This window comes from Panicum virgatum, chromosome 1N (genome assembly GCF_016808335.1).
Source record: "Panicum virgatum strain AP13 chromosome 1N, P.virgatum_v5, whole genome shotgun sequence".
Lineage (NCBI taxonomy): Eukaryota > Viridiplantae > Streptophyta > Magnoliopsida > Poales > Poaceae > Panicum > Panicum virgatum.
Window position 1 is genome coordinate 64,702,949 of NC_053145.1, and position 11,220 is coordinate 64,714,168.

The window sequence follows — 11,220 nt, forward strand, 5'->3', positions numbered from 1 at the left end:
TCTCCGACGACCTTCAGCTTTGAACCCGCGATGGCCATGGACGCCGCCAAGAAGCAGGTAACGAAATTCGACTCCGTTCCGCTTCCTGCCCCTGGCCTCGCACCGTTTCTTTTCATCGCGCGGCGGGCTATTTCGTTCGTTTCTTGCTTGTAGTCTTCCTCTGGCACTTCAGCATTCATTCTTGTTCTTTCTGGGGGGCATAGTGTTAGTTCTTGAATGTAGTATCTGTCGTTCTTGTTTCTTTCATCGTTCTTGTTCGGGCTCTTAGTTGTAATCTTGATTGTCGGGTGGGGTAAAACTTGTCATGGATTAGTGGGGAAGAGAGGTGAGGAGGCTGTAAGAGGATCGGCGAGAGAGATAGGCGATGCCATCAGGGACCATGTCTCCCCTTCGGAGCCGGCCGCCGGAGCTCGGAAGCAAAGAAGAAAGCGGCGAGCGGCGGGAAGAAGAACCGCCGAATAACAAGCGCTATGGGCTTTCGTCAGTTGGTGGGCCGTTAGCAGAGAATGAGCGAGCGGGTGGGGGGTAGTGGAAGGCCCAGATACCAGAGCAGCTGTCTGGCCTGCCCTGCTACCTTCTTCCCCTCCTCTCTCGACAGTCCGGTCGCCCCCAACACCAAACCTAGCGGCGGCGCGTCCGGAGCGCAGCGGCCAACGCCCGGCCAGCCGGGCGTCCCTAAATCTTGGGTGGGGTCAAGCTGCGGAGCGGTGATCAGCTTGTAGGATGGCATATCCGGAGATGCTATGAGGCTTCAAAGTTGATGTCGAGGCGCCTACAAGGGGGGACGCTGCGGGAGTGCGGCGGGGGTGCCTTCCGCCTCCTCTTTTTGCCTTTTTACTATCGAGATTTTGCTGTAGTAGGCCCTATCATGTCTAATTATAGTACAGTTTCTTTGTCTGGTACTCTGATTTATATATATACCTGCATGCAAAATTGCAAGTCCTGGATTGTACAATGTTCTTTTATTTCTAGCCTTTCTTTGTTCAGAGTATCCTGTACATTTGGATGCTGTAGTCAATTTTTTTAACAAAAATATGTAGATAATTTGTCTGTACAATGTTCTTTGATTTCTAGCCTTTCTTTGTTCAGAGCATCCTGTACATTTGGTTGCTGTAGTCATATTTTGTTTACACAAATATGAACATACGAATGTCCAATTATTACAAATTCTTCTACAACTGGTTTGTTGATTCAGCACCTTTGAATGACTAAGGTGCAGTACAGTTTGCTCAGGGTTCCTCACGCTCCGCCTCCCGGATGATTGTGTGTTTTCCCTTTTGTCACTAATGTAGATTATTCCTTGATTTATCTCTTGGTGGTAATTGTGTATAAACATGTTCATTGGTACATCTGGTGGTTAGGTGGTGTAGTTGTTACCAGTAGCTTCTTGCAACTTTGAGTTCCTAGCATGTCTAATACTAGTACGATTGCAAGTGATCTGGTTTTCCATCGATCGCTATTGTTTATAACAATATCCCCTGATTGCTCTCCGAGCCTTTGTTGTTTAGATTATCCTGCACATATGGCTGCCTAGGACTATTTTATCCTATTTTTTTGGATACCAATGTTTTTTTGGACACCAATATGAACATAAATGGCGAATGTTCCCATTATTACAAATTCTTCTACAAGTGGTTAGATGCTTTAGCACATGTTCAGTGATTCATGTGCAGGGCAGATTGTCCAGGTTCCTCACATTCCATTCCGGGAGGATTGGAGGTTTGTTTTTTGTCAACAATGTAGATTATTACTTGGCTTATCTTTATGGGCTAATTTGTGTACAAACATGTTTTTTTGTACATCTGGTGGTTTGGTGATGTAGTTAATATGGGTTGATTCTAAATATGTTCTTATTTCTAAATGCTGCAGATTAAGAGGCTGATAAAATCCATTTACAGAGAGCATATAAACAAGCACCACACATTCATCTTATGTAAGCACGAGAAGAATGGAGCTGTGAGATTAGACAAACTTTTTGTTGGTTTTCGGGGCATCTACTTTATGAAACCATATGGAATCGTGCCCAAGAACCATTACCATGGATTTTCCCGCCCCACACAGGATGCACTTGATATTATCAGAGGTTTGGTACATCTGATGGATCAAGTACTACATGATGGGTTTTGCTTCAATGGCAAGCTGACTCTAAAGAATCTTTACTGGCTTTCACAAACTAAAACAGTGAAGATATCTGGCCTAGTAATTGGTGATATGGTAAAGAAGACCGAGCCAGGGATTCAGTCTGACTTTGTATGGATTCATGATATGATTAGGGACTATGTCTTTGCTGGATCGAAAGTCCCTAGAGAGCTTAAGCACTTGATGCGCTATATGACATCTGATCCAGTCAAATATGCAAATTTGATAAGGAACAACATCTGCTTTCTCGATGATGAATCTAAGGTAGGGAAGTTCATCATTCTTTACCAGAAACTCTCAACTATCAGGAAACTGGATTACAATATTTACCTCAAAGCTTTGAGTTATGTTAAGTGTGGTTCGCGCGATTGGCAAAAAGAGGTGAAGCGGAATACTGTTCTGTTGAAGATCTTCTACCATCAGAAGTGTGGGTACTACACTGCTGATGAAGCTGGTGTCACTTTACTCGGACGTCACTGCTGTCATCACTGCACAGATGACTGTGTTGCATGTCGGAATAGAGTGCTGATAATTGAATACAGCAATGCTGATATCTTCCCTATGCTGGAGTGCCATGTCCCCGGCTTGTTTGCTGAAGTTCAGGAAGCCTTATTTGAAGTTATTGAGATACACCACCCCCGTGAGCTTCAAATGCTAAGGAACAAAATCACTGGAGGTGGTTAGTTTGACTAGTCCTGGCGAAAATGTTCATTTGAAGCATATGGAAAAAGTTCTGTGCGCTTCTTTTTACCTCTGGAAAATTTTGTATATGTTATGCCTGCCAAGTCATGTATATTAGTATTTCTTATTTCATCCATTTTGGTTTGAATGAAAATAAACTGTATACTGCTAGTTTTCCCCCGTAATTTTGTTTCTCCCTCGTCATGTATTCACCTCTCGGTATACCGAGACTCTACTCATAATAACTGAACTAATAATGGTAGTAAGTAGGAGTAGGTAGGGTTCTCCGACACAATTTAAAAAAAAAAGTATTTCTATCAGATTCAGGTACAGTTGAGGGGGCGGCAGGCGAACAGCCGATAGAGATAGAGAGCTCGGCCCGTTGACAGCCCAGTCCTTCCGCTTCCGCCTTCCGCACCTTGTAGTCTCCGCCGACCGGGACCACGCGCGCACACCCCTCCGGTCCGATCTCATCTCCGGCGAACCCCAGGTGTAGCGGCGCGAGGCGAGGGATCCAATGGCGGCGTCGGAGGGGCAGTGGGTGCTCATGGCAACGGGGCGGTCGCCGACCAACATCGCGGTTATCAAGTACTGGGGGAAGCGCGACGAGGCCCTCATCCTCCCCGTCAACGACAGCATCAGCGTCACACTCGACCCCGACCACCTCTCCGCCACCACCACCGTCGCCGTCAGCCCCTCATTCCCCTCCGACCGCATGTGGCTTAACGGCAAGGTGTGTCACTGCGAGTCCACCTCCTCCTCAGTTGTTTGTTCATAAAAAACAGTCAAAGTCTTTTGTTGTATGTGCTACTCTGGACACTTACTAAGTGGAGCCTTCCTGCTTACTTTGGCTCCTGGTTTGGAATTGAGCAGGAGATCTCGCTGTCAGGAGGAAGGTTTCAGAGCTGCCTGAGAGAGATCCGAAAGCGGGCCTGTGAGTTTGAGGATGAGAAGAAGGGGATCAAGATCAAGAAAGAGGACTGGGAGAACTTGCATGTCCACATAGCCTCCTACAACAACTTCCCCACCGCTGCTGGTTTAGCCTCTTCGGCTGCTGGCTTCGCTTGTCTCGGTAAAGTCTCTTCTGCTATCATGATAGTCTCTCCATGTTCTCAAAATTAAGTTTGCATTGAAGGCTATTTCTTAGTGGTGGTTTGTTGGTCAATTGTATTGGAACTGTAAACCTGTAAATTGTGAAAAGTATGTTTACCGAAACTTTACCAGTACTGTTGTCGTGTGACCGATCTGACTATTGTTTTTGTGAATTTGGAACCCAAGTTGGCAATTGTGACATCAGGACAACTTATTTAGGAGTGGATAGAGTTTTTTTTAATTTATTTTTGACATCTTATCCCCTTTTAGTGCCATCTTCAGGCTTTATAACTGAAACCGATCTGTTAACTTTCAAAGTTACTTTGTTTGGATTAGCAATAGTCTTGCACTGCTTTTGTTTGGGACTATCAATGTAATGTTTTCTCTATTTTCATAGAAGTATGAAAAAATAGCAAATTATATTTATTGGTGCTGTTATGCTGCCCCACATGGCCATTGTCTTATTTGAATAGTACTAATTCTTGGGCCCTGGCCTTGTTCTTTGTTACTGGTAAAAGCTAGGAAAGATCAGATCTGTTGTTTGTAGCTTGAAACTCAGTAGTTCTATCCAATGCCAAATAATAATACACTATTTCTTAGTTTCCCATAAAGATTTCCACATGTTTTGGCATATCATGTATCACAGCATAAGCATTTGTTATTGGACTACTGCTGCAGTTTTCACCCTCGGAAAGCTGATGAATGTGAAAGAAGATTATGGAGAACTTTCTTCAATAGCAAGGTCCGTTCATGTTATTGATACAAACATCAAGATCCACCATTTTCATGCTCGTACTTGTTCTTTTCATGAGATATTGCAAGGATTGTATTTGGTTTGCCAATCAGTATGCTAATAACTCAGGGATCTTGCAAATCGGTACTTAACCTTGGCAAACTTCATTCAGGCAGGGATCTGGGAGTGCATGCCGCAGTTTATATGGTGGATTTGTGAAATGGTGTATGGGAAAGGTGAGTAATCATATGGTTTTGACAGAAAAACTGCCCTGGTTAAATGGACGTTTTCCCTATTCAATATTCAATAATGACTGAGTGGGGCCTGATTCTTTGCTTGCAGAAAGATGATGGAAGTGACAGTTTGGCCGTGCAGCTTGCTGATGAAACACATTGGAACGATCTTGTAATTATTATTGCAGTGGTATATGATCTATATCCGACATGACCTGTGCATTTTCCCCTCATTGTACTCTATCTGTTATCTTCAGTTGCCAAACTTTCATTTGTGGCACTAGGTCAGTTCAAAGCAAAAGGAAACCAGTAGCACCAGTGGGATGCGAGATAGTGTTGAAACAAGTCCCCTCTTGCAGTACAGGGCCCAGGTAATTTTAATTCTAAACTGAATTTTGGTTGAACTTTTTGTTGTTTGGATATTTCGATGCGAGTTATTTTCCAGTTCTTACTGTGCACTGTACTGGTTGTTCACGTGTTTCAGACTGTAGTGCCGAGTCGGGTGTTGAAAATGGAAGAGGCTATTAAGAATCGGGACTTTGATTCTTTTGCCAAATTAACTTGTGCAGATAGCAATCAGTTTCACGCTGTATGCTTGGACACGAGCCCTCCCATCTTCTATATGAATGATACGTCTCACCGGTATGTTTTAGCAGAGTATTGGTTGAAATTCTGTTACAACTAAAATCCCAGAAGTAAGAATTGCTGTCCCAATCAACTGCAGGATAATTAGCCTAGTGGAGAAGTGGAACCACTCACAAGGAACTCCACAGGTTTTTTTTTTCTTGAATATCTGTTGTCTCTTATCTTCTCAATACTTATGTGCTCTACCTGGTTTTGCTGTTTTACCCTAGTGGATATTGCTCGAGTAGAGCAAATCGTCGAAAACATGCGTTGCTGGTATCGCTTATGTTGTTATTAACTTTGCAAGGCAACAGTTTTTGAAATGCTTCTGTAGGACTTGATATCTACCAGTTTGTCATCTAAAGTTGGAAGTACCTAAGCCCAAAGGCAGTTATGTTTTTTCGATTGCAGCCCTTTTGATGAGCGTTAGCTATTTATAGTACTTGCGGTTTCTGATAATGAATTTCATCCATTCTGCCAGACCGTGGTTTCTGGCTGGTGCATTTGATGTGATACCAAGACCTTTTATGAGTGTGGACATAGAAGACATTTCAGCTGTAGACCTCTAACTCCGGTTGAGAATTTCCAATGACAGGTTGCCTACACCTTCGATGCTGGGCCTAACGCGGTCCTGATTTCACCAAACCGTAAAACTGCAGCACTTCTCCTCCAGAAGCTCCTGTACTATTTCCCTCCACAAGATAAGGATTTGAGCAGGTGTGTTTGATAATTTCACGATAAAATCTGATGGTACCGACCGTATTGTGGGGCTCCATGGGTATGTCTGATCAACATGATCTTGCAGCTATTTGGTTGGCGATAAATCAATTCTAGGTGATGCTGGATTGCATTCCATTCAAGACGTGGATGCTCTTCCTGCACCTCCAGAGGTGAAGATACCGGATCAGAAATTCAAGGGCGACGTTAGCTACTTCATCTGCAGCAGGCTTGGATCTGGCCCAAAGGTTATTGCCGACGAAAACCAAGCACTGATCGATTCAGTTACCGGACTTCCAAAAGGGGTGTAATCAGATTACGTGTTTGATGCATTAGCCTCGTGTATCGGTTGGCGTTCATGCTGTCAATTAGACATATCCTACTGTAATTTGTAAGACTGTACATCTTATCTCATGTACTATCCATTTGGCATTGGTGTCTGTTGCTGCTAGGTGAAGGGAACTAGCTGTTTCAGTAAGTTTCAGCAACAGTACACGTGGAATAAAGTGTCCCTGTTAAGCTAGAATGTTTCTGAACCATCTTTTTAAGAGAGTGGTAATGCCTACACTATCGAGCAGGTTAGCTCACTGTAGATGCTGGCGGAGAATACTCCACCGGCAGGACCAGCTTGGGTGCTTGACGATGAGGTCAGTAGCCATCCGCTGGCCAACAGAAGTAACCGGCTCCGGCAGGCTTCCGGCATCCGGCAGATGTGGTGGTAACGGATCCACGGGACATGCTATGGTCACGAACTCTGAACTCACGATAAAAGGGTTCTAATTTTGATCAGTTCAATATTTTGGGTCGGAAAATTTAAATTTGGAAGGAAGAGTGAGAAATATCGAGAACCGCACATTTAGTGCGGATGTTAATCTCAGCCGTTGACATGTGATAGAGGTATCCAAACAACTCGCATTACCACACCTACCGCACATTTAGCTGGAGCTGGTGGCTGGAGTGGTGTGAGAGAAAAATACTGTTGGCTGGCTGGAAGCTGGTGTTGGAACGGTGTGAGAGAAAAATACTGTTGAGCTAGAGGCTGCTGGAGCTATCGAACATAGTGATGGTCGCCTCCTGGCCACCACACCTACCGACCCACCTCTCTCTAGAATGTTTTTGAACCATCTTTTTAAGAGAGTGGTAATGCCTACATTATCGAGCACGTTAGCTCACTGTAGATGCTGCGCGGAGAATACTGCACTGGCAGGACCGTCTTGGGTGCTTGACGATGAGGTCAGTGGCCGTCCGCCGGCCAACAACGGTAACAGGCTCCTGGCGTCCGGCAAATGTGGTGGTAATGGATCCACGGGACATGACATGGTCACGAAAAATTTTGTCCAGTTCAATATTCTGGGTCGTAAAATTTGAATTTGGGAGGAAGAGTGAGAACTGTCGAGAACCGCACATTTAGTGTGGATGTTAATCTCAGCCGTTGACATGTGATGAGGTATTGCCGCATCGTCGCCTCCTGGCTCCCACACCTACCCACGCACCTCTGTCTCCAGAGGCTTCGCACCCCCTTCTCGAGCCTTTCGCCCAACCCATTCCCCAATCGGACCAAACCCTAGAAGCCATAGAATTCGATCGGAGATTTGGCATGGCAATGTCAGATCCCCCAGCCGCCGTGATCCCCAAGCCCGACGGCGGCGACGACGACGAGTCGGTGGAGATCCGGGAGGTGTGGGCGGACAACCTCGAGGAGGAGTTCGCCCTGATTCGTGACATCGTCGACGAGTTCCCTTTCGTCGCGATGGACACGGAGTTCCCGGGCATTGTCTGCCGCCCCGTCGGCGCCTTCCGCTCTCCGGCGGACTACAACTACGCCACCCTCAAGGCCAACGTCGACATGCTCCACCTCATCCAGCTCGGCCTCACCTTCTCCGGCCCGCGCGGCGAGCTGCCGGCCCTCGGCGCTGGCCGCCGCCGCTGCGTCTGGCAGTTCAACTTCCGCGAGTTCGACGGCGCGCGCGACATCTTCGCATCCGACTCCATCGAGCTGCTCCGTCGCAGCGGCATCGACTTCCGCCGAAATGCCGAGCGCGGCGTCGATGCGCGCCGGTTCGCGGAGCTCCTCATGTCCTCCGGCGTCGTGCTCAACGATTCGGTATACTGGGTTACCTTCCACGCGGGATACGACTTTGGGTACCTGCTCAAGATCCTCACTTGCAACAGTCTCCCAGACACGCAAGCCGGGTTCTTCAAACTCATGAAGATATATTTCCCAACCGTGTACGACATCAAGCACCTCATGAAGTTCTGCAACAGCCTGCACGGCGGGCTGAACAAGCTCGCTGAACTGCTCGACGTGGAGCGTGTGGGGGAGTCCCACCAGGCCGGGTCCGATAGCCTGGTCACGTCCTGCGCGTTCTGGAAGCTCAGGGATTCATTCTTCGCTGGCTCAACAGAGAAATACGCAGGCGTGCTGTATGGGCTCAATGCAGAGAATGGTGTTAGTGCACATTGAGGGATGGTACTCTATTTGAATTTTAGCTTTGTGAATGGATTGATTTAGGACAGAAAAGGTGACAAGTGTGCAAGAGGGCTCAATTAAGACCAATTCTGTAGGTTAAGTCTGTCTCACTCAGTTCCACCTCATTTGGATGTAATCCCATGTAGTGTTCTTCAGTTGCTTGTTGAAATAGTTATTTCTCTTTCAGCTTTTGCTCTCCATTTTTCCTTTTTCTCCTAGCAAGATAGTACTACACTAACTGAAAAATAGTGAAAGATCACCTTTGAGACTTAAGCCTCTACTTGCATTGCCACAATCGCATTAGTCCAATTTTGTTTTCTCATGGGAATGGGAAAATAATCAATATGTTGCTCTATTCCGTTTGGATTTACAGTCCAAAGGGCCCAGGCCCAGCCAATATACCACCCCTTATATGAGAAGTTGGTAGTCTTAAAAATAATGATAGTGTAATATTACATTCTAAGCATTTATAAAAATATAGTAAACTTGATGACCCTATGAATGCATCTTGATTGAAAATTTCTGGTTTCAGTAATTCTGTATGCAAGGTGCCTTCTACTTTCAAACACTGTTTTCACATAGTTTAGTATTCCAATAGCAGCCTGGAAAAATCACACTTGTACACATCATTTTGTCCCATTGTTTGCTAAGACCTAGTAGAATCTATTCATAAAATATGACGCTAGCGCCTAGTGCCGCCAATTGACTATTGGACTTTCTGTCTCTGTAAATGTATCTTTACATGAGTACTATGGGAACTGTAGAGTTTGAAATGTTTGAACTGTAGAGTTTGAAATGTTTGAAATGTTCCCTATATATATTTCTTATCTTAGAACTAATCTTTCAAACTATGTACAGAAGCCCTTATCAAAAAAAGAAAAAAAAAGAAAAGGAAAAAAAAGAAACCATGTGCAGAACATAAGCATCAGTAGTTTATATTCTTCTTGGCCACGTTTCTCCATGATACTCTGGTTCATGATAAAAATGCCCTGAGCTATAGATTCTGATGCAAGTTCACTTGTTCTTCAGAAACTCACTTGGATTGGGACAGTAGATATGTGTACTGCATTTGATTCATTTTTTTTACTAATGGCTGGATAATTAGATCACTTTAAGGATAATTTCATTGCTGGATGCATTCCTGCTACTTTGTTTCTTTTTCATTTCATATTAGACTGTCAATTGCTTTGGTTTTTACAGGCCCTTCTTGTGGATTGATTGTTGAGATGAATCCTCATACCCTCTGATTTCACCTGGTTTGTTAGCATGTTTATTACTTTTATACATGTGTTTACTTTTACTCATTGAAATAGTTGTTTTCCAATAGAGGATCTTATCATGTGGAGAAAATATTCTTCATGTTCCAAAAATGTTGCAGATTCCAGTACATCGTTTTCTGGGGAGACAACAGGTTCAGCTTAAACTAGCCTGCATCCAGGCCGGAGTTGGTGGGCTTTAAGGTTAGATTGTTTTAGTTTTTGCTTAGCCTCATCTTCTTGTTATGCTGATCACCATACATTCTGATGTGGCTAATATTGTTCACCTTAGCCATTTTCATTTGCCTGCTTATCGAGAGAGCTTACAAACTACAAAGTAAATTATTCAAGCCTTAGAAGTTTACCTAACATATATTTGGATCGTGTGATCTTCCATGTTTTGCAGGTATGCCTATCAGTGTAGCTGTCTTATGTATTTTTCTTGAGCGGGATGCATTCCGAGTGTTCATACTATTATGCCCGTCAAGACAAGTTATGCAAAGAGTTCACTGGTTAGGCAGCTAAACTTCAATGTGCCAGTCTCCTGCAATCAGCTCAAAGCTGTCCGCATTCTCACATCCATCGTTGAGCAGAGACTCTTCACCAGCTCACCTCATCAAAGCATGGAATGGATTCCTCGGTGCAGGACTCACAACTCTCCTCTCGCTCTCACTCTTTGGCAATTACTCAGCTTGTAGGGCACAGTGTGGTCCCTGAATTAATGTAATGTAATATGAAATTGATATTAGCGCCAGATTCATAAAACCTATGTACCTCACACCAGGTTATGAGGAACTTTGATTGTGTTGGTGGAAGGTATCCTTCGTGTTAGAAATATAGAGTTGTATATGTGTTTGTATTGTGTTTCTTGTAACTCAAGCATATACAGCTTATATAATGAAGGTCACTCCCCCTCCTAGGGTGTGTGGTGTTTTTTTCAATTCTCTACACGGAGCGAAGATGCATCACAACAGCCTCAGGAAAGAAAATGAAGACTCCGGAAAGACCTCAGGAAAGAAAATGAAGACTCCGGAAAGACTAAATGGATCCTAACACGGTAATAGCACGACAATAAATGTGTATTGAATGTTCCATCAACAGTGGTTACATGGGGTATTTATAAGCATCGGCTCAACTACCCTTCGCTCATTTATACCTTTTTGCCCTTCAACTAGATTCCTTGAATATCTATGGGCATACAAGTAATTTACATCGAGTCCCTGCCCCTTTGTCTCCGAACTTCTCTCAACTACCCCTTCGCTCATTTATACTTTT

The 11,220-nt window shown here is 44.5% G+C and overlaps 3 protein-coding genes across 4 annotated transcripts; all 3 read left to right on the top strand.

Annotated features, from left to right (window-relative positions):
- The first annotated feature begins 545 nt into the window (after window positions 1–545).
- LOC120657480 lies at window positions 546–3,000 on the top strand. Its single transcript, XM_039935792.1, has 2 exons — window positions 546–1,719; window positions 1,870–3,000. The coding sequence occupies exons 1-2, from the start codon at window positions 1,666–1,668 to the stop codon at window positions 2,821–2,823; spliced, it is 1,008 nt and encodes a 335-aa protein (XP_039791726.1). The 5' UTR covers window positions 546–1,665; the 3' UTR covers window positions 2,824–3,000.
- A 151-nt stretch (window positions 3,001–3,151) lies between these two features.
- LOC120657479 (diphosphomevalonate decarboxylase MVD2, peroxisomal-like) lies at window positions 3,152–6,751 on the top strand. Its single transcript, XM_039935791.1, has 10 exons — window positions 3,152–3,553; window positions 3,694–3,892; window positions 4,591–4,654; window positions 4,818–4,881; window positions 4,988–5,068; window positions 5,163–5,249; window positions 5,363–5,520; window positions 5,603–5,651; window positions 6,098–6,219; window positions 6,308–6,751. The coding sequence occupies exons 1-10, from the start codon at window positions 3,338–3,340 to the stop codon at window positions 6,528–6,530; spliced, it is 1,263 nt and encodes a 420-aa protein (XP_039791725.1). The 5' UTR covers window positions 3,152–3,337; the 3' UTR covers window positions 6,531–6,751.
- Window positions 6,752–7,675: 924 nt separating this feature from the next.
- Window positions 7,676–10,865, top strand: LOC120657481 (probable CCR4-associated factor 1 homolog 7). Of its 2 annotated transcripts, XM_039935795.1 has the most exons (3): window positions 7,676–9,945; window positions 10,068–10,149; window positions 10,352–10,865. In XM_039935795.1, exon 1 carries the CDS (start codon window positions 7,817–7,819, stop codon window positions 8,681–8,683), a length of 867 nt encoding a protein of 288 aa, XP_039791729.1. In that variant the 5' UTR covers window positions 7,676–7,816; the 3' UTR covers window positions 8,684–9,945; window positions 10,068–10,149; window positions 10,352–10,865. The 2 variants fall into 2 exon arrangements, with proteins under 2 accessions (XP_039791729.1, XP_039791727.1); XM_039935793.1 differs by having other exon boundaries at window positions 7,676–10,149.
- Window positions 10,866–11,220: the final 355 nt, after the last annotated feature.

Coding starts and splice junctions, on each gene's coding strand:
- LOC120657479 (XM_039935791.1), top strand. CDS start 3,338: ATGGCGGCGTCGGAGGGGCAGTGGGTGCTCATGGCAACGGGGCGGTCG. Junction 3,893..4,590: donor TGCTGGCTTCGCTTGTCTCG/GTAAAGTCTCTT, acceptor CTACTGCTGCAG/TTTTCACCCTCGGAAAGCTG. Junction 6,220..6,307: donor CAAGATAAGGATTTGAGCAG/GTGTGTTTGATA, acceptor ATGATCTTGCAG/CTATTTGGTTGGCGATAAAT.
- LOC120657481 (XM_039935793.1), top strand. CDS start 7,817: ATGGCAATGTCAGATCCCCCAGCCGCCGTGATCCCCAAGCCCGACGGC.
- LOC120657480 (XM_039935792.1), top strand. CDS start 1,666: ATGTGCAGGGCAGATTGTCCAGGTTCCTCACATTCCATTCCGGGAGGA. Junction 1,720..1,869: donor CCATTCCGGGAGGATTGGAG/GTTTGTTTTTTG, acceptor TAAATGCTGCAG/ATTAAGAGGCTGATAAAATC.